General features: G+C 38.1%; 1 protein-coding gene across 1 annotated transcript; it reads right to left on the bottom strand.

Annotated features, from left to right (window-relative positions):
* Positions 1 to 5,957: 5,957 nt before the first annotated feature.
* On the bottom strand, positions 5,958 to 11,630 carry LOC114468629 (uncharacterized). The gene is made up of 8 exons (XM_028455637.1): positions 10,527 to 11,630; positions 9,835 to 9,949; positions 9,353 to 9,655; positions 7,680 to 7,843; positions 7,353 to 7,496; positions 7,023 to 7,257; positions 6,606 to 6,904; positions 5,958 to 6,480 (listed from the first exon to the last, which is right to left on the bottom strand). The coding sequence occupies exons 1-8, from the start codon at positions 11,274 to 11,276 to the stop codon at positions 6,124 to 6,126; spliced, it is 2,367 nt and encodes a 788-aa protein (XP_028311438.1). The 5' UTR covers positions 11,277 to 11,630; the 3' UTR covers positions 5,958 to 6,123.
* Positions 11,631 to 24,672: the final 13,042 nt, after the last annotated feature.

Here is a 24,672-nt window from a genome sequence, read left to right as displayed (position 1 = left end):
AACATTAGATTGTGATCAATGATCACAATGTTAATGCTATACAGTGGTTGCAGTGCTTGTATATTTTCTACTTTTGCTTTACAGAATATTTAAAGGTATAGTTTGCAATTCTGTCCATAAAAACGTTTTTTGTTATTCTGGGTGAAATGGTGCGACTGTGGCTCAGTGGTAGAGTGGATCACCCAATAGCCAAAGGGTTGGAGGTTAAAATCCAGCTCTCTCCAAGTCATTATCAATGTATCCTTGGGCAAGGCACATTATCCATAGAACCCAGAGCAGCTGTGGCTGCAATGAAGCTTACCACCACCGGTATGACTGGTGTGAATGAATGTTTCTGTAGCACGCTTTGAGTCTCGGAAAAAAAGCGCTATATAAATCAAATCTATTACTACTTATTAATAACTAGTTCATACGTTATGTATTCAGAAAAAAGAAGGAAAATTATCAGCACTCTGAAGCAGCTGGAATCCTGGAAAAACTACAACCAATGCCTGCTATTCGGTCTTCGATGAAGAGGTTGATGTCTTTCTGTTGGACCGCTCATTATTTATTTTGATGCACAAACAGGAGGGGAAGAAGGGGGTGGAGCTTAGAAGAGGAATGGCTTTCTAAGACAGTGGACAAATTTTTTTTTTTTTTTTTAATTAATATTTTGTTCAATATTTGCATTGTCTTTTGATTTGTCTTTGTCCTCATGTGTCACTGTTTAATTGTGCATTTAAGTGTTTATTATTTTAAATTGTTTGCTTTTACTGAAAGGGGTAGAACTCTTATACAAGCCCTTAGAGTTTTTTTTTTTTTTTTTTTTTAAATGTGTGCTCTATAAATAAAGTAAAAAAAACATATGTTTTTTTAAAATATTTTAACAAGTTTTATTTTGTACATATTTTTCTCCAGCTTCTGTGAGAATAAATGGTGCAACAGTATTGTACTTTTCTTTAAAATTGGATATTCAACATATTTCACGATCAAGATATGGTAATCTAAAGTCACCCTTTGCTGCTGAGGAAGTAATGGTCTTCAGCGGATTACTTGATTTTATTTAACTAACTTGTTTATATCTTCTTGGTTGAATGAATGGATTGGATACTTTTCTTTTATCTTTGATCCATCAGTCGGAAACTGCATCTAATCCCCCTTATTATATCCTGTTTTATTACCAAGTGAATACTTGTCCTCACACTACCTTTGGCTTTGTATGCTGATGAGTTTGTCAGTCAAATGTGGAGTGAGACTCATGTAACTCTACAACCACTTTCCAGATGACCTAGTTGCGATGTTCCCCACCACCGCCAAATAAGTACCAAGATATCTGCCTCCTCAACAGCTCCCATTTATATCAGTTTAACATCTTTGTAAATCATGTTGATGAAGTTTGATATGATGACTGAGGGCAACGTTGGCGACAGCAATGAACACGATGATGGATGCGTTCCTTTTTCACTCAGTGCAGAGCATGACAGCGATTGACTCGTGGATTACATGTGAAGCGTGTAGGCTGCATTATTTATCCAAACATCACTGAGACAGCATGTTAGAGTGGTTTTCTCGTCTTTCCCATTGAATTTCACTTTCTAAATCTTCACGTACGGTTTTCTGTCTGAGGAACTGTGAGTCTTTACAAGGCGCACACATCATAAGCCATCCACACATGTTTACAAAACACTCAGACTGTGCCCCCGAGTATGGGGTTACATTCTTATACATGCTGATCCTGCCATTCATATGACAACAAAAGAACGATCTGCAGCTGCTTTGAGGCGTTGGGATCTTTAAAAATAACTCACAGCAACAAACAGACAATATCTAAATGTAAAGAAGAAAAAAACACATCAGAGCTTTTCCCTCATTGGTTTTCTCTATGACAGAGAAAAACATCATGTTCCACTGCAGCATAAATAAATCTGCTAAATTTCACACACGATTTATGGTTCTTAGCTGTGGACGCAAAATTGAGATTTCTCATCAATAGTGAGTGGGGATAAAATCACCTCCTCATAGACAGTATTCCCAGTTTATGATTTCTGCTGCAGTGATTCAGTGTTGAATCTTTGGCTCTTCACCCTCTGTCTGACACCTGAAAAAGTGAATGACCTGTAAATGTCAATTGTGTAATGCAGTATTTGTGTTATTAGTGTTTTAAAAACTAATTCCAATGATTCTCTTTCCAATCTGATACAAAGACACATTAATGGTGATTAGATCCTAATAGGTTGTAGTATTGTAGTAGTATTTAAAAGAAACTAAAACTAAAGAGAGAATGCTATTTAACTGTCAAACCTTGTAATAAGTTTATTTATTTATATATTTTTTAAATAAAAAAAAAAAAAAATGTTCATGGTCTTGGTCTCGGCTTGTCTCGGTCTTGACTCGGTCTCGGCTCCTGGAAGTCTTGCTCTTGTCTTGGTCTCGGTGCATTCTGGTCTCGGGCAAGTCTTGGTCTTGGATAGTGTGGTCTTGAACACAACACTAGGTTGTATAAAAACCTTTATAGAAATGGAGACAAGTGCTACATTTTGTTTTTGTGTAAAAACGACTATTTTGTCAAAATATGTCAAGGTAGGAAATAATGGTGTTAGCACGAAAGTTCTGAAAGAATATTAAAGCTGATATCCGGAGTCTCTGAGAAACGTCTTGATGTCCCGCCCTAAACAGCCTCACTTTCTCCCCCTGCCTCTGCCAATCTACCATAAGCCACGCCTCTACTTTTCTGCATGCGCATCGCAGAACATAATAAGGTTGCATCGGGTCGCATTGCTATAGGTCTATGGGTCAGGTAAGAGCCAAAATCATATTTACCTGTTTGCTGTTGTGACACGCTGCCTTGTTTCCGTGCACAGTTCCACATTCACTTTGATTGACAGTCTCAAAAACAGGAAGTCGAAGCCTATTGGCTGGGTGATCACGGTGCTTGTTTCCATTTGTATAGGGTTCTATAGGATGAAGGAGGGATTATATACATTAATGTATATGAATAACCACCAGCAGTAGACAATAGTAAAAGACTGGTTCGGAATTTTTTTTTGCATTTCAAAAGAATCATACATAAACATAGATTTCTCAGAAACTTCGGATATCAGTCAAAGTCACCAAGTAAAATATCAGCATCTGGTCATTTGATTCGTAAAATTCACGGAAACACATTTTATGCCGACTTTTCGGAGACCCGCAAAATCAGCATTGTGCTACTGGCAAAACTTCCGGTTAACTTCAAAACAAGAGCCCTATTTCCAAAAGCGTTAAAAACTAATGGAGGACAAGACAAGAAGAGATGCTTTTGTTTTGAAATAGGGATGTTTGATTTTTAGCTTGAAGCTGGTCGCAGGACGATTTTACGTTCCACTCACAATGGGGCGGTTACGAGTGTGTCCATCGTGCATACTTTAATTTTTTTTTCATATAATATACATTCGGGTATTTTTCGCGTACTCAATCTTTCCGTCATATCTAATGTGAACGCACTACATACTCATTTTGATGTCACACTTAGTATGAGTAATACGTTACCTGAAATGGACTGGTATCCTGTACAGGGTGTAACCCAGCCTAGCCATTGTTAGACCGAACCCTAAACAGGAATAAGCTGGTCAGAAAATGAATAAAATAATATTGAGGTATATTTTGAAATGTAGCTTTTGAAAAGAAGAAAGACTTTAATGGTAGAAAAATTGCTTAGACAGAATAAAGGAAGACTTCAAGAATCTTCATGTGGCAGGTTTACATGAAACAGCATATGTTCAGTTTTCACCACCTCTAATTAACAGAAGAAGCTCCATCAAGAGCCACCAGTGTAACGACAAGATAAAGATGCCGTCTGTTGGAACACTGCCAGTTCTAATTATATTAGTATAATTACTCGTTTTTTTTCTTTTGTCCTCACAGGCTTTTGATGCATTTATCTACATCTTCTTTGCATTGGAGATGGTGGTGAAGATGGTGGCTCTGGGGATCTTTGGCCACCAATGTTACCTCGGTGACACCTGGAACAGGCTGGACTTCTTCATCGTCATGGCTGGGTAAGCAGCCCTCCAACTGTCTCTGCTTTTGTTTTTATTTCCATAGCATGGCAGGGAACGTGCTCAGCACTTTTTGGGATCATTATTAACACTGACACTGTGTAGCCTTTGTGGTATAAAATATAAATACAGCACTTCTGTTCAGTTACAAACTGGAATTATTAGATGTGTACATTGTTTGTCATTTACTTCTGAGGGTTCTGAATTACGACTCATTGTTACCGATTCGATGCATGGATAATATTGGTTAATTTGGAAAGATTTGATCTGAAAGGATTCAGTGACTTGAAATCAATTCAGTAACTTTTTAGCCAAAATAATGATGTGACCAGTGTGAGTGAAATAAATCCCTGAATACTGGACAGTACGGGCGAGCTTTCATAGATTCCTGATGATTCTTGTAAGAGAATTGTCTATAAAATCATAAACAAACAAGTAAACAACATTGAATACTAATTGATTCACATTTTATTTGAATAAAGTCCAACCAACACCTTAGTACAAATTAACAGAATGTTAACTTTTCTGCTCTCATTTCCAATACGCATACACATTTTCAATAAACAATATGAGGTTTACCTGGCTCTTGTTTTTTTATACATCAAAATAACATGAAAAATGAAGTGCAATCAAGATCTGTTCAGGTTGAATGAGCAGGACTTGAATTTGCTATTTTTTCATTTTAACATGATGGTGAGCCTAAGGCTATATATATATGAAATATTATAGTTTTCTATATTGCCAAAATAGAAAACTCTTGAATCTCGATATATCGCCCAGCCCTAATTCCTAAATTATAAAACAGCCTAAATAAAAACATAAATGTGTATATGAAGCACAAGTGTTTATTTAATATACTTACAGTTTATATACAAATCAACACATTGCATATTCACTGTTAATTTCACATTGCTTGTCTTTAATTTAGACATTAACATTTTATTTTATTAAATATTTTCTTATAATTTCTCATGCTCACTCATGTGGTTCTCTGATATTCACTAATGACTTATTAGACACATTTATTACAGACTTTATATTCTTTAACATTTTATAAAGCAGTTTATATTTGTGGAGCGTGTGATTGGCTGATTTTTCATGGTGACTTACATTGTTTCCTTTTGCTGTGGTAGACGTTATAATCTCAGTTATTAATCTAACAGAACGTGTAACTGTGTCACATCCTGCTGCTCTTTATGAAGATAAACTCTGTCACATTTTACAACATATTTACACCAGTTCTTTGTTTTTTTCACCAGAACGTCTTCATTCATCATCTCTGTTCTGAGTAGTTTCCGGGTTTGTTGCCACTGTCAGCACTAATCTCGCGAGAACTGTCACTCAGGCCATTTCAGGTTGAAGTTCTCGCGAGGCTAGTGACAGCGTTCAGTTTAGTAAGGCATCTTTTAATTATTATTACATTAAAATACTGGATATTTACGGGAAAATACTAATACGGGAAGATGGTGGGAAAGAGGGGTAAAATACTGGAGTTTCCCGGCCAAAATGGGATACTTAACAGGTATGCACTAACCAGGTCCATGATTGTTTTTATTAAGGTATTATTTTAATTCAATTTACAAATTTGAAGGAAGATGGACTGGTCGATGAGTGAACTGGAGTGACGCTATAACAGGGTTCCTACAGGTTTCTTCAAGTCAAATTCAAGTCTTTTTAAGTCCTTTTTAAGACCATTTATATAAAAATTTAATACCTATTTCACGGCATATTTCACAGACCTACCGGCAAAGAAAAACACTTTTTTTTGTTTGATCATTTATTTCTCAAACAAATGTGAAAATGTGGACTGCGTAAAGCATTACGGAAGAATTATGTAATATTGCAGCATAATAGTGAGTAGGCCTACTTACGCTACAACACCACAGCACAGACCACAGACAACAAGCCAAACAGAGGTGTGAAAAACCAAAGAAATTTTCAGCAGACCACAAAAAAAAAAAAGATTGCTTAACACAGTTAAGTTGTTTTTTTAACATTGCTAACATTAACCAATCTACTTATTCCATGCTGGGAATATGGGGAGTACACTCTTGAGCAATACACAATTAAAATAAACTCAACAATAAATAAGATTACGATCACACAATCAACCCCTAAGTTCTGCACTCTTAGCAGTGATCTCTTTATCAAGGAGAGCCATTTCTGCCAACTTCTCCTTATGGCCTCTCCGCAGGATGTTGGACCTGGTGATCAGGTCAGTCATTTTGCTCCCTGCCTTCGCTTCAGCCTCCTCAGCCAGCCTGTCCGCATCCCTAGCCAGACCCTCAGATACCTCCTGTATGCATCTTCGCTTCACCTTCAACTCCTGAAGACAGTCCTCTGCCTCCTTCCTCTTGAGAGCCTGGTCTTTTGCCTCCTTGTTCTTTCTATTGGTCTCAAGATGGATACGATACCTTGTCCTAGCTCTTGCTACACTTGCCAGTAGCTGTTTACTGAGTGGAACCTGGGTATCGGGTTGAGAAAAGAGAACCAGAGTCAGTGACAAACTCAAGAGACCAACTATGTATGTTGATTCTATCAACTTTTAAGTCAACAACATATTACTAGTCCAGGCAGGGGTCATCTTACCTGGGTAACACCTCCATGTTGTATGATGTAGTCACACACCAGTCTCCGTGTGACCACAGTGTCCTCCTTCAAGTTATCTGACTCAACCTCTTTATTGATGGAGAATCCACGTTCAACCGTAGCTTGGCCGTGGGAGAGGATGAGCAGCTTCTTGCAGAAGGCCCACAGCTCTGGATAAGGCTCCATGGCACTGCACAGGAAGACGTCCAGCCTCTTCTGCATGGGAGGAAAGGAGAGGAAGTCCTCACTCCTGCTCTCCAAGGACAGGAGACTGTCAAACTGCTGCAGTATGACGTCCCCTATGACAAAACAGATGAGAAAAAATAGAGAAAAACATTGATAAATCATTGGGCATTACCAGCAAATCAGATTGAGGATAAATTCTTGTGAAGTCTATAATTTGCCTCTTATTCCTACCTGCAGAAGTATCAGTTAGCTGTTTATCCTGAAGAAACCTCTGAACCAGCCCTTTCATGTGATTCCTGCATCTTTCGGGTTCTCTGTACATTACTGACGGATCCAGGCACACCAACTGCCTAACAGTCAGATACTTGAGGGGGCTCTTGTCCTGCACTTTCCTGATGATGTTACACAGTCCCTGCATGCACTCTCTCTTGAACTCTAGCACCCTGAGCTCTGCACCTTTGATGCTCTACAGAGAAATTAGCCATGAATATAGAACATGTCTTCACTGACCTGGTTCAGCCTAACCATTTGTTAAACGATCTTTTGAAAACATCACACTACCTTAAGGACCGACTCTGCACCTAGACCAATGCTGATGTCTTGTGGGCTGAGCCAGATGGTCTTGTCTGTAACATCCAGTTTGGTCAGCTGCAGGGCAGTGATATCGTGGAGGACTTCTCTCTTTATGAAACGTCTGAGTAGACTCTGTCAACAGACAAACACAGAAATGTCGGGTGTGGCACATTAATCACCAACATCAAATTGTCTGATGATGATGCACAATGTAGCCACTATTTCTACTAGACATCCTAACCACAAACCCCATGTTGTTAAAATGTATCAACTGAGCCCAATCAGTGGTTATTATAACGTTATGTAAATTATCACCATCATCAACTCGGTGAGATCCTTGGGGAGGAATGGGAGCACAGGATTATCTGTCTGATATTTTTTCAAGAAGGGAGTGAAGGTCCTGGCAAGTGCTGCGTAGAACTGCAATTTGGCCAAGATGAGTGGATCCTTTATGGCTGCTGCAACTGTGTCATAGGATGCTGAGAAAGAGACAGACAGACAGACAGAGAGGCAGGAGAATTTCAACTTAGCCATATTACAAAAACTATGACAAGGCCATACCAACACCAGGATTAGGACCAGAGGTGGAAGTAATTAATTACAAATACTCAGATCACTGTAATTAAGTAGTTTTTTGGGGGTAGTTGTACTTTTATGAGTAGATTTTCAAGTCTGTAGTTTTACTTGTACTTAAGTATTCATTAATCCATGTAATCTACTAAGTTACTTTTAAAATCATAGTTGAGTACTGAGTCCAATTTTAATTCCTATCCAAAGCTTTTATCTGCATTTTTGTAGCCAGTAAGGTGATCTGATAGCAAACAAGCCGATGGAAACCGGGTCATGAGGACGGAAAACAAAACCAAACAAAAAATGGACGTTAATGATTGATCTTTCATTGATTCTGAATGAAGAATTTAACCAGTTAAAATGGATTCATGGATATTTAATCAATAGTCGCGGCTCCTCATGTCATTTAGTTTTTTGTCTGCCGGAGACATTTACTGAATAAGGAAACAAAAACTTCAAATGAGGGAAAAATGAGGGAAAAACACTTGTTTTGTATCTTATCAATGATTAATGATGAATAGATTGTTGGTGTTTTAACTTTTGGTAAAGGAAAACACACAATTTCCAGCCCTAGTCTGGAGAAGTGACGGTGACATCAGCCGTTAAAAGGAACTAATACTCTGATTAGGGCTGGGCGATATTTTTAGGCCATGTCACGATACACGATATATATCTCGATATTTTGCATTACCCTTGAATTAACACTTTGATGCACAAAATCACACCAGTATGATGATTCTATATGTCTACATTAAAACATTCTTGATCATACTGCATTAATATATGCCAATTTTAAACTTTCATGCAAAAAAGGGGATATCACAACTAAGTCAAAGTTGACATAACTGTATTTATTAAACAGTGAGTGGCTCAAACATAAAATTGTCAACAGAAAGTGCACGTTCTGTGCAAAATTGTCACAGAGACATTTCAAAACAAGACATTAGTGCAGGATGCAACTCACATGGCATTTCAAAACACAAAATTAAAGTGCACTTTTTGTACATAATGCCACTACAATATTTTAAAACAAATAGTGCCCTTTTGTGCATATTGTCATTAAGATGACATTTCAAAACAACACTAAATTTAAGTGCACCTTTTGTGCATAATGCCACTAAGATATTTAAAAAAAAAAAAAAAAAAAAAAAAGTCCGCGAGTTTAACGGTATGGTCATTTTCAACACCGCACAGACTACAAGCTGCGATATATCGAGTATATTCGATATATCGCCCAGCCCTAACTCTGATTACTTTGGACTTTTACTGGAGTATTTCTCTAACACCAGTACTTTTACTCTGAGAAATATTTTAGCAAAATAACAGTACTTGTACTAGAGTACAGATTTTCAGTACTCTTTCCACCACTGATTAGGACACAGTCACAGACCTATTCACAGCATTTAAGAAGGGCCTACCTGTCCCAGGGTTGGAGAGTCTCTTTGTTTTCACAGCTTCCATGTACAGGAGAAGTGATGGCCAGACAGCCAAGGCTCTCTCCACAACCGGAAGGTTTTCTACCCAACGATGGGCACAGAAAGACAGGGGGAACACACTGGACTTGGTTATGGTGATGTAATCCTCTCTCCTGGCAGGCACATTGTGAAACAATGTGTGCATTGCTCTCAGCAACTTGTCCAGCTGCCATGCACTGAACCCACACTTGAATGCGTTGTGTAGCGTGTGTAAGCCACAGCTCCCCACACAAATGAGCTGAACACCTGAAGGTTTCATTGGAAACTTGATATTAAAAAAACAAATTCTATGTAGCAATGCTCTGTAGCACGTTTAAATAGTTTATTCAATGTAAAAGTGCACAACAAATAAAATTAATTTTTATAATTACAAATGGGTCATATACATACTCACACACACAGTAATGGCATTATAAACTCCTCACCTCCGTACTGCTCAGATTGATCTTTCTGGAAAATGTCGAAGAGTTTCCAGTTCACACTGGGCCCATCCATTGAAATGGACACCAAGTGTCTGAGGTCCAGTTTGTCCATACATTCCTTAAAAAGGGTTGCATTTGGTTACTCAAGATGAGCAGCACACATTGTTAGAGACACACACACACACACACACACACACACACACACACACACACACACACACACACACACACACACACACACACACACACACACACAATACTAGTACTACACATCATTATACTATAAGCACAGTTGTATACTTGGGTCAGTTATATTTTAGATTTTCAAAAGACCAAAAAAATTTACTGAATCAATTCCAACATTTTTAGAGTACATGACACATCTGTTCACTTGTGCATCTGTGCTATGAAAAAGGACTGATTAGGAACCTTACAGACGACCATTTATGTATTCTACTTGTACCAACATTATTCTTTCCATAAGTTATTAGAATTTTTATAGTGATTGTTTTTTATGTATTTTATATGTTGCTTTGGATAAAAGTGTCTGCCAAGTACATAAACATAAAAAATAAACATTGTTAAGGCAAGTACATAATTGGTCATGTGACATTGCTTTTACAGGACGATGTGTGCCCACAAAATTATATCAATATAGATTGAGAAACATTTAGAATAAAAAAGGTTATGCTTACTTTGAGATGTGACAGCAGGTCTTGTGCAGTGGAATGTCCCATAAACTGGGAGCCCAGGTATCTGGACTGAACCTGTCCCTCGTCCCAGAAGCGAACATGCACATCCAGCTGTTTGTTTTTTGTTGTCTCGTTGAGGCTCTCGTCGAACATAAGAACGAACGGCGATTTGTTTACTTTGGACACCAATTCCTCTTTGATGTGAACCGCTAAACCAAACTTGGCTATGTATGCCGTTTTGTCGGACCCACAAGTAAACGTGGTAGCGATGTCGGAATCAGGGAACATGCTTTTGAAAAGCTCTGAAATACCCTCATTTCCATTGTAGGACTGATGTTTGGCGATGGTGTTAAGAGTCCACAACACCTCTGCTTTCATTGTAGGTGTGAATCCAAAAGTTGTGCGCAGATCCACTCTACCGTTAGCGGTCGTAACTGGAGGGGCTGTGCTAGCGCAAGCAGCTGGTTGGTTAACGCTATCTTCTGCTTCAGGCGCGTTAACAGTTAGCTGGCTAACGTTAGCAGGTTGAAACACTCCGTCGATGGAAAGTGTTTTCTCCTTAGCTTTGATAGAGTTGATGTGCTTACCTGACTTGGCATGAGACTCCAAAGCCTTCACACCCATGTTACCAAGCTGAATCTTTTTTTTGCATACTGTACAAAAAGCCTCAAATACGTTGTTGTCCACCGGTTTTAACCAGTGACAAAATGCTTGTTTATCTTGCCACGCTTCATTAAATTTACATTTCCCCATAACCTCAGCATGAAGTGGGTCTACATGCGATGTGCGTCCCAGTCGACGTTGACGAGAGGACGTAGAGAGAGAAGTTTAGGTCAGTCTGTCGCAAAGTGAAGTGTTCGGATCCGGGCGGCGTTGCGTTCTCAATTATTGGTTCCGCCACTGTTTATTTAGGCTATTACGTTATTTAATCAAAATAATAGTGGTTGACAAATGGAAACTTTAGAGAGGTAAATGTGATACCTGAAGTTACTGCACAAATTTCAAGACCCAGATATCAAAATTCCAGACTTTTTCAAGTCTTTTTAAGGTATTATTTCCCAATTCATAAATTCAATGCTTTTAAGACTTTTTAAGACCCCGCGGGAACCCTGTATAAGCTGAAACAGTTTAAAAAGTCAGGAAAAACAGAGATTTCAGCTCGTGTGCAGCATTAGCTTTAGCAGCTAACTCGTTCTTTCTGCCTCAGAGATCAATACTACATTTATGCTCCATTGGGTAGCATAATCTAAATCTCTGTCAGACTCGCTTCCTACACCGTCAGCCATGGTGAGTTTATCCCTTTTTGACTTTTGACCTGATGCAGAAAAACTGAACCAGAGCGAGAGTGTGAAAAGGTTTATTAGCGTCATCCAGAAGGCCAACTTGCTGAGCACAGATCAATGTAAGTTAGATCGTAGGAATATAAATCGATCTATTGGATGAATCTTAACAGCCTTAGTGTTTAATTTATTCTTGGTTATACCCCCATTTAGACAGAGCAACACAATGTAACAAAGGGATGCCACTCTTCTCCTGTGAGTGTATCTGCATGTGAAGCAATCATGATACAGGATTGTGTCCTCTGAACATTCATACAATCAATAAACAGCTCTCAATATCATTTGCTCCACTGACTTTGTTAAGAAGTGACAGACTCAGGAACCGTCATGGCGAGCTTTTAAACTGTTAATAAATAAGATAAAATCACACTTTAGGAGAAAAAGACCACTTTTCTTTGTGCTTCCTATTAAAAACAGTAAGTTCCTAATTTCATTTCATCCACTGACTGAACTTCCTCCTCCCCTCTTCCACTCCCCAGAGGAAACTCAACGCATCCATATGTTTGTTTGTTCGACTTTTAGACAAAATTAATTTTTTTGACCCCATTTTTTTACGCCAAAACACAAACCCACTTTAGCTAAATAAAAGTGTATATAGAACGAATGCTAATGCTAACATACAAAAAAAGAAAAAAAAAAGACACTCAGACATTGATCCCCAAGAAGTCAGCATTTTTGGCACAAAGAGGAAATACACATCTCAGACATAATCAAAGTTTCATTTGATGTTATCTCAGATGTGCATGTGTTGTGACAGAGTGAGAAAGAGAACCCGTGGCTGTGTGATGCATGGCAACAAACAACAATAGAGCCACAGAATCTCCAGAGTTGGTGCAAAGACATTTATCTTCATTTGAGCCCAATCAGTGAGTCCCCTGTAGACGCTCATAGTTTGTGTGTCTGTTTATATGTGTGTACATATGTGCCTCTGTGGTGCAGTGATACCCACACGCATTACAGTCTGTCAGCTTTTTTTTAATTTAGTTTAAACTGTGTGAGTGCGCTCTTGTATTTGCATATGGGTATTTGTGTGTGTGAGCATCGCAGGCGCTGCTTTCCTCATGGCAGCATCCATTAGATTAGCGTCTGAGCTAATCACAGAGGGCAGTGCCAGCCTTTGCCAGGGCCAAATCACAGCTGACACACTGCTACATAGTCTGTCTGATTCACCGAAACCACCCCGCTCTGTCTCTTCCTCCCTCTTCAATTCTCCTCTCAGACAGGCTTAGAAAGAGGATTTCTTTCCCAAATCCCACTAGACAAAAAGTATATATCCTCTAGTCCACTGCAGCAACAGCACATATTCTTAACACTTCATCTTATTGGGTGGGACTGGAAGAAAAATCACCCATGTGTTTCAATTGTATTTGGATGTAGAGAATTTACATTATGTTTTAGGTTTATCTGAAAAAAAAACAAAAAAAAATAAAATTAATAGGGATCCCCAACCCTGCCTAGTAATTATAATTGTAATTGTGTATTTTGTAATATTACATAATTAGGGGGCCAAGCCCACGGACCTGCCACGCATACAAGCCGCTCCCAGTGCAGCATGACGTGGAACTCTATTGTAATCATTCTGATTATTTTTTGTTGGTAAAAGTGGTGCTGCAGGCTAAACCGTGCATGGGAGGGTTATTCAATTTGGAGGGTTGCTCCAGAACCCTTCACTTTACAGTTTAGAACTCGGGTCGGGCTCGGGCCTCATTTTCCCGCTCAGCTGTCGGACCAGGCTCGGGTTTTATTTTTGACTATTTTTATTTGTTTTCTACTCTCTATTACAATAATATTATTTATTAATAAACACAAAAACACTTCTATATCATTGTGGTCTTATTTCTAAAGTGATTTCTGCTAGTAGTGGGACGGGATATTGACGGCGTTGTGTTGTGTTTAGTTGTTCAGCGTTCACATTCACTGAATATTATTTGCTGATTTTGCTCATTCCTCACTTACTGCTGGAGCTCAGGGAACAAATATGATTGGTGCTTCAGTCAGGTCTGTGCTCCACGCACGGGCCGCCCAGTCTGGTCTGCATACTGTAACGGACTGGGTTCTATGTTCTGGATATGTTCCACTTGTGTGTATTTACTGGTTAACTGATGCTGAGATTTCCCATGGCCATGAAGGCATCATGGTTACGTGCAGCTTTCTCTGCCAATGTGTGTCTTTGTTTACATGTGTTCTGAGTGTTGATTGGCTGGGAGGCTGGGGAATGGGCGGGCATAAGCGGGAAAAGAGTGAACAATTGTGTTCCCACGGTAGTGAGAGTGTATGACGGTGTGAGACGGTTTTTTGTGTGTTTGATTATATATTTATGGCGTGTTACTACGACCTCCATTAAAGCCTGTAAAACTGTGATAACGGCTCGAGTCACGTCATTACAACACCTTTTGGGCTGCGGTGAGTGTGTGCACCCCCCTCGCTGCACGGATTTTTTGGGCCCGATCTAAACTCTACTTCACTTACCTCGGACGCCAAACATGACATATGTCCGCCAGCATGGGGGGCTATAATTAAGGTCAACGCATTTAGCTGGGAGTGTATTGGCTCTTATGACGTCATAACTGTATGGATTCTCTGTTGATTCTAGCATTTTCTCCATGGAGACAAGTTCAGGTTCACCTTCATAGGGGGTCACATTCATAAGGGGGGTCCATGGGCTCCGCTAAACCTGGGGGCCGAGTCACGCGGCAAGGCTTGGCCCCCTTTCATAACTGCGCGAAGTTGTAATTGTATTTGTAATTGTAATTGAGAGAATATGTTGCTGTTGTAATCCTATTTGAATTGCAATTGAGCTCAGATAATTAACTTTGTAATTGTAATTGGTGTTAAAATTCTGTGAATTACAATGTAATGTGAACCATGTTACAGTTATATGTCTTACACACATGTGGTCAACAATTATTAAAATGTGTTTAATATCAAGTTTACCTGTTAGTTCTCTTAAGGCTAATTTCACCATTTAAAAAAATAAGTTGAAATCGAGCAGTATACCGACTAAAGGCTCAGACGCCCACGCCAAAAATATTAATATCAATATTTCCATTGATTAGGAAGCCTAACAAGGTAACCAGGAGATGAGTAACAAACTAGATGAGAGATAATATTTTTTAGTGTATTTTACAGTTGATTTAAGACATGGGTCAAAACCAGACCACTATCATAAGAGATGCTAACAGAAAGCTAACACATGAGGAAGGTTACATTTTAATGGGCTTATTTATTGAAGAATCAGTAAATGTGATTAATTATAATTGGAATTTAGTAATTGAGAACTTAATTGTAATTGACTTTCGGGGGAAAAAATAATAATTAATTGGAATAAATACTGGTCACCGTAATCATAATTGAGTTGTAATTGAACATGGATAATTGAAGACGTAATTGTAATTTTAGAATTTAATTGACTCCAACTCTGATGCTATAGGCTAATTAGCATCAAGTCATTAGCACATTTTCAAATATCTTTAAGATGGGTTTTTGTCCACAAGTTACAATAGACCAGAGATTATCAACAGTCAGCATTTTATTTATTTATTTATTTATTTAGTGTGTACATACATTTTTTCCATTTGTAGCCTACATGGCTATTATGTATTAACATAAATACTGTAGTTACACATAAATTCAAATTTCAAAACTTATGTTTACATACATCAATTAACATTATAAACCAGGCTGATAGACATGCAAACTTCCACAAAATCTTTAAAGACAATAATGTTAAATATTATCGCTTTTCCTCAGCTCTACACTTTGAGAACATAGATTGTTTGTAAATTGATTTAAATATATGAAAATTTGTGCATTGCTTGTGTTCATCCCCCAATAATTTAGAACACAGAAAAGAATAAAGTGCTTTGTATGTTGTTGTTTTTCAGGTCATTTTGTGTATTTCTGTTGTCGTTTTGTATTTTTTCCTGTAATATTATGCTTTTTTGTGCTCAGTTTGTGCTATTTTAGTGTAGTTGTGTTTGTTGTGGGAGTCCATTTTTGTGTTTGTTGCCATTTCATGTGTTTTTTGAGTCATTTTTGTCATAATGTGTGTTTTCGGAATCAATTTTCGCATTTTTTTCGTCATTGTGTGGTGTTGGGTTTTTTGTTTGTTGTCATATTGTGTGTTTTTGAGGGACACACAAAAATAAACATCAAGGGCTGCATGTAAACTGTTGGACAAAAAGAAAGGCCAACTTTTGCTCACATTTTTTGATTTGCAAACAAAAGATCATCGACACAAGAGCAACAATCTCTGGCCTTTTCTCCGTCACAAGTTGACACTTGGTAAACTTATTAAAATTCTAATAAAGTTTGCACTTAACAGGTTTTGCTTTCTTACTTATCCTGCTCACTGAACCAGTTTTAGTAGCTTTGCCAAAATGTATTATGAAATGCAGCAACAAATTTAAACCAGTTTCTTTGGAGAAGCTTAATGATCCCTTTTAACGATGGAAAAAATGCATTTTGGCTTGCAAATACAGTCATTTCTACCATGGGTTCCCCATTATTTATGTCTCTTTCCTTTTATGCTATTGATTCAGATTTTTTTGTTTTTCTCACACAGGCATCAGGTGCATCCCCATATTTGTTACATAAAAGCATCCGTGAGATGAAGGTGTCATGAGCACATAAAAAAAGAATTGGAAAACCATAAACAGTGATGAAAAAGATGCTTGCAGCAGTCCACTAATTACCCTTCCAAACACACCGGCTTGATTGATGTGTTCAGGAAGCCCCGCCTCCACAGAGAACACAAGCATCTTCACACACACGCAGTAATGTGTCGACCCCTTTGTTTTTCGTCATCGGCCGCTCTGTGTGTCATACAGATGCATTTTAATCAGTGGAACATGAGCAAGAAAAGCAGCACGCTGGTGAGCCGGTTAGCCATTGTTCATCAGAGCAAGAATGTTTAGGGTTGTTTTCTGTGGTGTTTGCATGTTCTCACCATGCACACAGGCCAGCCCACCTCTATGATCTTTAAAGGTCCAGTATTATGCTATGTTTCTCCTGTCTCCAATTGTTCAGAGAACCTCAACAACATAGTATTTGAGGTTTATTTTCCCAAACTCACCTTTTTTCCAGAGTTTTAGCCTCTGGAAAGTCACTTTCAGACCACTTCTAAAAACAGGCTGTTTTGGGCCTTCATGCATATGCATGAGCGGGCGTGTCTCGAGATGCTGACTGAGCTCTGTCGGAAATAGGTGCTCAAAAAAATAAATGTCTTCTGCCATTAGCTCTTACGTATTAATGAAGGACACAAGCGTTAGAAAGACTAACAGAACTACGTTAGCTCCCGTGCTAATGCTACATGGACAAGCTAGGCATTGGCCCGATACAGAAGCATATATCAGGCTTTACAGCAGTTTATCAGATCTGTTGGAAAGTAATGAAACACATAACGACATTGACGTACATCTTCCACCTTCTTGTTTGAGTCACAAAGTGTTGGTAGCACTCTCTTTGAGAGAAGCCAGATGAGTACGAACCCATGTTCTCAAAGTCTTCAATTCCTTTTTGAAATGCCGCATACACAGATACAGGGGTTTGCTAATATCGCTAGTTGGTACATGACCAGCAAAGATAAAATCCAGCCACTGAGAGGTTCTGATGAGGTTAGTAAAATATATATATGTCCGTTTTGTGACGATGCCCTGCCTTCACCATGTTTGTTTTACCTGTGAGGTAGTTTGAGAGGGAGGAGCTTGCATTTTTATGCAGGGTAGGAGGAGCCAGGATTGTCAGGAGGAGGAGTTTTTCCATTATGAGTCATAAAGGGGGAAAAATCCAACTCGCCCATTTTTAGCTGGCTTTTTTACAAAATGTGGAATAGCAATTTCATAATACTGCCCTTTAATGTTGCTTTCAATTCCAATAACATGCATTCATTGACTCTTCTAATTTTAACTTTGAAAGGTTATTCCAGTGTTTTCCCCAAAAAAAAACTTTACACAAAATTAGCTCCCCATGGGGGCCTGTATTTGACATTAGCTCGGCTCACTGTGCTGGTGGCTAGAGTGGAGAGTGGTTAAGGGCACTCTGGGGAGCTTGACCAGTGGGTGGCTTGCGGCATCCCCCTGGTATCACTTTACATTTTCAGTACAACCAAAATAACTAACTGTCAATCAGTCCTTCTATTGTCCCACCCTAACTCCCTCTTACCTGTTCCTTTCCCCCACACCAAGGTGTAACACTACCCTCTCATCTTCCCTTTAATTAAGTGTTACTTACCCTTCCTTAGGGAGGGCTGGTGAGGGTCACTAGTATGCAATGAAATAAATGTATTTATTTCATAGCAATAATAAAACATGCATAGCTGTCATAAAAAAAGATTGCACTACATGTTACGTTGACTTTCAACAGCATTTACAGACAAGGTAAAAACTAAACAAACATGAAATTGGCTTTTTAAACTTATTGCTGCAGCTTTTTCTTAGAATTGCTTTAGTTTCTTCAATATATGTTTGTTGCTAATCCTCTATGTTGATAAGGACAGTAAAGAACAGTAAGCCAACATTGATGTGCCATAGATCAAGGGTTCTCACCTTGGGAAGGGGTCGCCAGAATGCCTTCAAGAATATTCTCTGAACAATTTGTGCCGAATTTTGCTTATTTTTTACCCTTTTTTTGCAACTACACCAAACTCACCATATTTTATCCTATTTTCATCACTTTTTCTTGAAATAGTTTTGCTCCTTTTAATGCATTTTTGCTGCATTACTCCCATTTCTGACACTTCTCCATCAAATTTCAATGCCTTTTCAGCACGTTTTTCCACTTTCAAGACATTTCCAGCACTTATAAACCCTTTCCACCACTTTTCCCACCTAAAGTCGCACACATTGACCCGTTATTGTCACTTTTAACCATGTTTTCACCATATTTAATGCTTATTTTTTTTTTGCCAATTTAACCACGTTCACTATTTGTCATGCTGATTATTGGCCAATTCAAACTAATAGTTCCAATATTGACATTTTGAGCCATTTTACCACTTTTTCTGTCCGTTTTTGCCCACTCTAATTTGCAACTTTTAACCAACTTCTTTGGTGTTTAAAATCCCATTTCACCACCTTTTCTACCATTTTTGGTCACAACCCATTTTATTTCTGATTAAAACAATAATTTACTTAATAATTTAATATGACTATATGCTATGGCCCAAATAATAATAAACTTCCTGTATAATAGTGGATATCAATTAGATAAATAAATAAATGTGTTTATCACAGATTCATAGAACAATGGACCATTATTTAGCTGATTTTATGGATGGACCCCAAAAAAGCTCTTCTCTTTATTCCCCCTTATAGATGACCCTGTCTCTGCATGACTGTTTAAGGTTTATGTCTGTGTTCAACCACCTTCAGGTATAGTGGGGGTCCCCGCTGTCTGGATCCCATATTTTGGAGGCCACGGGCTGAAAAGATTGAGAACCACTGACACAGATGTGTCGTGGCACAAAAAAACGCCATATCAATCTTTCTAAAGGTTATCAATCAATGAATCTTTATATTTTTTGAGCAGCAAACAATCATCAGTTTGGGTTTATTTTCATGTCTGTAGAAAGTAACGCTATCTTCTAGCATACCAGTATGCTCTGTACTTGAAATTGTTCTTTTGTAGCTTAACAAAACACCATTAGACCTGTTACTGTTTATTTCTACTGGTTTGTAATAATATCACTGTCCTTGGATAAAGAAACCCTGGCCCCAGAACTGCTGCTGTGCTCCTCTTGATTCTTTGACATTTGCAACAAGGTCTGTGTGGCATTTTTTGCTCTTTCCTCTGCAAAAGTGAGAGCAAATTGCTCTGCCAAACATCTGCAATGATTTATTAGCGCTCACAAACTGTAAAATAAAATATCATCCCCTCCAAACACACCAAAGCCTTGCTTCTTTTCACCATGATCTAAATAAATTGCCGGCACTCAGGAGGACTGCTTGCCAACTTTTTCGCAGTTAAACATAATTGCTATATCAGGCAATCCTACTTTAGTGGGAGCTTGGTGCAAGTCTGTTGATGACTGCGCTGGTGGGAAAGGGCGAATAGAAAGACTTTGCCGTTGGGATCAATACACTCGCACATTATTGTAAAAGACATGGTTCAAAAACCCTTCCATGTGAGAGACAGTGAACTAGATTTATGTTGTCAAAGCCTGGTGCTCTGGCTGCCATTAGCTTGTGGTGCTGGTGTTGTTGTTTACATCATGCTGTCACTAAACTATTACAGCTTCTGGCACCAAACCCACACTTGTCTCTAACCGCACAATACAAATGATTTCCACTCATAGGTCATAAACATATTCAAAATTGAGGTTGTTTCCCCACACATTTACAGTGCACTAGTGGTGAGGCTACAGTCATGTGTAAAAGTCTTGGCCAATTCTGATTTACACGTTGCTTTCACGCACACGTACACACATATCAAAGCGTGGCTGATCTCCTGTGAAAGTGCTTTGGGTTTGAGGGCACAAACAGCTTAGCCATGCTGGAGAAATGACTTGCAAACAGATGCCAGGCTGGAACTGAGCAACAACATCCTACAGGCACAACGTTAAATGAGTGAAAAACATTTTCTTTTATTCACTTTCCATTTATCACATCACATTCATAACACACTTTTGTCTTCCCCTAACCCTTAGACATATCTCTGGAGCATGCATATAGGGTAGCATAATGACACTGTTACAGTTTTGCACTAGATAAGCAAAGATATGACTTTCTCAAGGTGTTATAAATATGTTGTAAATGTGTTTTACACCTTTAATTCTACTACTACTAAGGCTGAGCAATATATCAAGATATATTGAGCTTTCAATTTTAGCGATAGAGAAAATTAAATTGCCTATATCTGTTCTTATAGAGTACAGTCAAACATTGTAATTCTTTACAATTGTTCCATATTTCTGAGATGTTTATTTTATAGCTTATTTTGTGTTAAAGTAGCGGTTTTAGGAGTCGCTGCTTTCATTACTTATCAGAATAGCATGAAAGACACAGTTAGATGGATTTCTGAGTGCGTCCTAACCCAGACCTTCCCCTAAACAAGCCGCACTACAGAACTCACTCACACGTGCTGTACCTTAGAGGAGAAAAAGCCAAAAGTGGCACATATTGTGCAGCTGTTTGTTAGTAAATATGCCTGTGTGGCAATTTTCATCATCAATTTTAACCCAGAATTGTCTTTCTGGTCAGACTTTATTTGCAATAAAATTATCAAGATTTATATTGTATATCGCCATTTTGAGAAACATGCCAATAACCAAGCAAGAAGAAGAAGAAGAAGAAGAAGAAGATAATAATAGATGCACAGAAATAAGAAATGACAAAAAAGTGGAGTAAAAATAAAACATTGCAGTGTAAAATATAGTAAACATAATTTAAATGCAAAAATGCCGCAAAACCTACGTGAACATAATCCAATATAAGACAAAATTAGATATTAAGCATTTCCTGTTTCAATGAATGCAGAAAGAATTAAGAAAGTTGCTGTTTTTTTTTTGTTTTTTTTAACTCTCTTCTTGTTATTATTTGTCTCTCTCTTCTCTTCTGTATCCAGAATGGTGGAATACTCACTGGACTTGCAAAACATCAACCTTTCAGCAATCCGAACAGTGCGTGTACTTCGGCCACTTAAAGCCATCAACAGAGTGCCAAGTAAGATCTTTATTTTTTTACCGTTTTATGTGTGTATGTATTAATGGTGTGAAATATGTATTTCTACTACTGTGAGGAAACTTCTGTAACCAATACATGCAACATGTATAAGAGCATAAGTCTTTATGGACATAAAGTTTAATTTTATTAAGGCAATGAATCACTTCTTTTGGGAAGGATGTTCAAAATAGATAAACTGTGCATTTGCAGATACTGATGTTTAGACAAGATGGCCTGGCTCATTGTTTTTGATGAAACATTTAATATTAGGGGTTTTTGTGGGCTGGTTTTGTCATGTGTGAATGGGCTACGATTTGTACAAAGTTGATTGGTCATGACAAAGTAGGGAGATTGAAATTGTCCCCAACCATTTGTGTGTCACAAACCCGCTTTGTCTATGCTTTTTCTTCTGCAGTCAATTTTTCAAAAATAAATTTACAGGAACATACATAAAAATGAATTCTTTCTTTTTTGTTTTCTTTTTTATTTTACTTTTTATTATTATTATATTTATTATTTATTTTATTTTGTAATATGTAACATAATATTAAACAAACAGGGGACTGGGTTGTACAAAAGGCACACAAATAGATACAAAGATAAAATAAACAAAGGTAAAATAAACAAGGTTAGGTATCACGTTACAGTTTTTGGCGCAGGTATTGTCTTTGTGGCAATCCCATTTTTCTCAGTATTTGTCTCCTTTATTTTTTTGAAGCCTCATTGTGAAAGTCATTTTCTCCATTCTGCGAATGGAGTTTATGATGTTTATATAGAGTCTTAAGGTTAGGTGGTTCCCCTGGAGCCAGCACTTAATTATAGCTTTTTGACTTGCTATTCTGAATATTTTCAGGAGGTAGGCATCTTTCTTACCAAGTCCTTCAAAAGCTCTTCCAAGGTACATAGAGGTAAAGGAAAAAAAAAACAGCTTTATGTCCAAGGTGTCTGTGATCAGGTGTTCAACTTCTCTTCAGAAGGTTTCCAGGTGTGGACAGGACCAGAAAATATGAACATGGTCTGCAGAATCCTCCCCACACCCCCTCCAGCAGCAAACCTGTGAACCACTCAATTTGGATTTTTGATTTGGGGTGACAAAGAAATGTTTCAAATTCTTCCAACCAAAGTCCTGCCAAAACAGAGAATGTGTAGTAGTGTACCGATTCTCCCAAATTTGGAGCCAGTTTTCTCTCTGTCAGTTTCATATTTTAAAACTTTATGTACCAAATGGTCCACGGATCGGTACCAGTTTGGTACCACCGGTATAAAAAATCCTGACATTATGACGTGTTTGAGAAAAAATGTGTCTTTAAAAAGTTGCAATTAGTCTTTTTTTCCTGGTTAAAAGCGAATTATGTAATTTTGTCCCATTTTTGGATTTAATCCCTGCATCCAAATGGCCTCTTTTGTACATTTTCTCTTTCTCTTTGTGGTTCATCACCAGGTCACATCAAACGAAAGCACATTTGCATGAACATTACATGTATTACCACTAAGGCTTTGTGGATATCCCTATGCCACCTGTTCCCTGTGGGCATCATTAAACATTCATCTTATGCCTGATCACATAGCCAGCTCCATCTCAGCTTTATCACATTTACAAACAATCCATCGATACGGCTTTTCTGATGAGAGTGTGACCAAGACTTTGTTTCTCTTATCTAAAACTCAGTTCTGGGAAAAAAAAAATATTTAATTGTCATTGATTTTGCTGTCCTGTGGTCTGAAAGGCGGTTTCTTGTCATTAGTTGCATCAGTTAGCCTGCCTACAAAAGAATGAGAGTGGTATAACCACTTTAGCACAGCCACTTAAGAGAACAGCCTAGCATTAGCAGCAAATGCTGATTTGGTAAAGTAAACTTGTGTTAGTAGTTGTAAAAACACAGAAAAGCACTGAGTTACTGCGATTTGTGATCTTTATTGGTCCCATCAGCTTTAATGGTGCATTACTGCAAAATACTGGAGTTGGTGGCATGACCAATGGCAATTGGCAAAGTGTCAGATGTGACAATATTAAGACCATCTAACGAACATTGAGATTTCATATAGTATAATGTATGTGGATCAATGACCCTCTTTTTTTCTGCTTTCACAGCTATCTCTAAAGGGAGGCATTTTTTAATCAAAATCAGATCTCGAACTGGTCATACACGCATTTATATCGTCCCGCATTGACTATTGTAATTCTGTTTTCACTTGTTTTAATGAGTCGACCCTAAACAGACCCCAGATTGTACAGAATGCTGCTCCCAGAATATCCTACAATGCCCTTTATTATTTCTACTCTGCACTGGCTTTCAGTTAAGTTTTGCATCGAGTATAAAATCTTAGTTCTGACTTTCTGAGCGTTACATGGCCAGGTCCTTAAAAGGGACTTGTTGTGCCCCTACACTTCAGGGCGCAGTCTTTGGTCTTCAGACCAGGGTCTCCTAAAAATCCCAAATACTAAATTTAAAACCCGAGGAGACCTGGCGTTCCAGCCTGTGGCCCCCAGACTCTGGAATAACCTGCACCAGTCCCTCCAGGAGCTCAACTGTGTGGACACTTTTAAGAAACCGTTGAAGACTTTGCCTTTCAAAAAAGCTTTTAGTTTACTGAAATACATTTTTTATTATTTTCCTTTCATGATGCTGCTCATGTGATGTAAATGCACCCATATTTTATTATTCTATTATGATGTTGCACCTGTTGTATTCATTTCTCCACTGCTCTGGACAGCACTTTGTGGTTTCATCTGCAAAAAGCACTTTATAAATCAATTACTTACAGCTGATAATTTTAACTGGCTCTGATGAGACACACATTTTAATCAAGAAAAATAACTAACAGATTTTTTTTCACAACTTTAAAGGGTACAGCTATTTCAATCTTATTTACTTTTTTACTAATATTTGTTTTTCCAGGAATGGTCTTGATTTTTTACATATTCATGTTTATTTTTGTTCTGGAAACAGACAACCTTTCCTGTTCAGCTGTTATTTGGAAACCTACTGTGCTGAGTCCTTAAAAGATAAGTTGTAGATAGCAACTTTCTTTCTTTCCCTTTGTCTCAAACTTAACAACAAAAGCAAGGGCTTTGTTCCTAATGTTTAGGTTAACGCTATTATACGGTATATGCTTTAGCAAATAAGTAGGTTTTGAGTTTACTTTAAA

The sequence above is a fragment of the Gouania willdenowi genome, chromosome 8 (genome assembly GCF_900634775.1).
Source record: "Gouania willdenowi chromosome 8, fGouWil2.1, whole genome shotgun sequence".
Taxonomy (NCBI): Eukaryota; Metazoa; Chordata; class Actinopteri; order Blenniiformes; family Gobiesocidae; genus Gouania; species Gouania willdenowi.
This window is presented reverse-complemented; position numbering and strand designations above follow the sequence as displayed.

Excerpts from the sequence above, each read along its gene's own strand:
- LOC114468629 (XM_028455637.1), bottom strand. The coding sequence starts at position 11,276 with ATGGGGAAATGTAAATTTAATGAAGCGTGGCAAGATAAACAAGCATTT. Across the intron at positions 7,497-7,679 it reads ATCTCACCGAGTTGATGATG|AGTCTACTCAGACGTTTCAT; the intron begins GTGATAATTTAC and ends GTCTGTTGACAG. Across the intron at positions 6,905-7,022 it reads GCTAACTGATACTTCTGCAG|GGGACGTCATACTGCAGCAG; the intron begins GTAGGAATAAGA and ends GTTTTGTCATAG.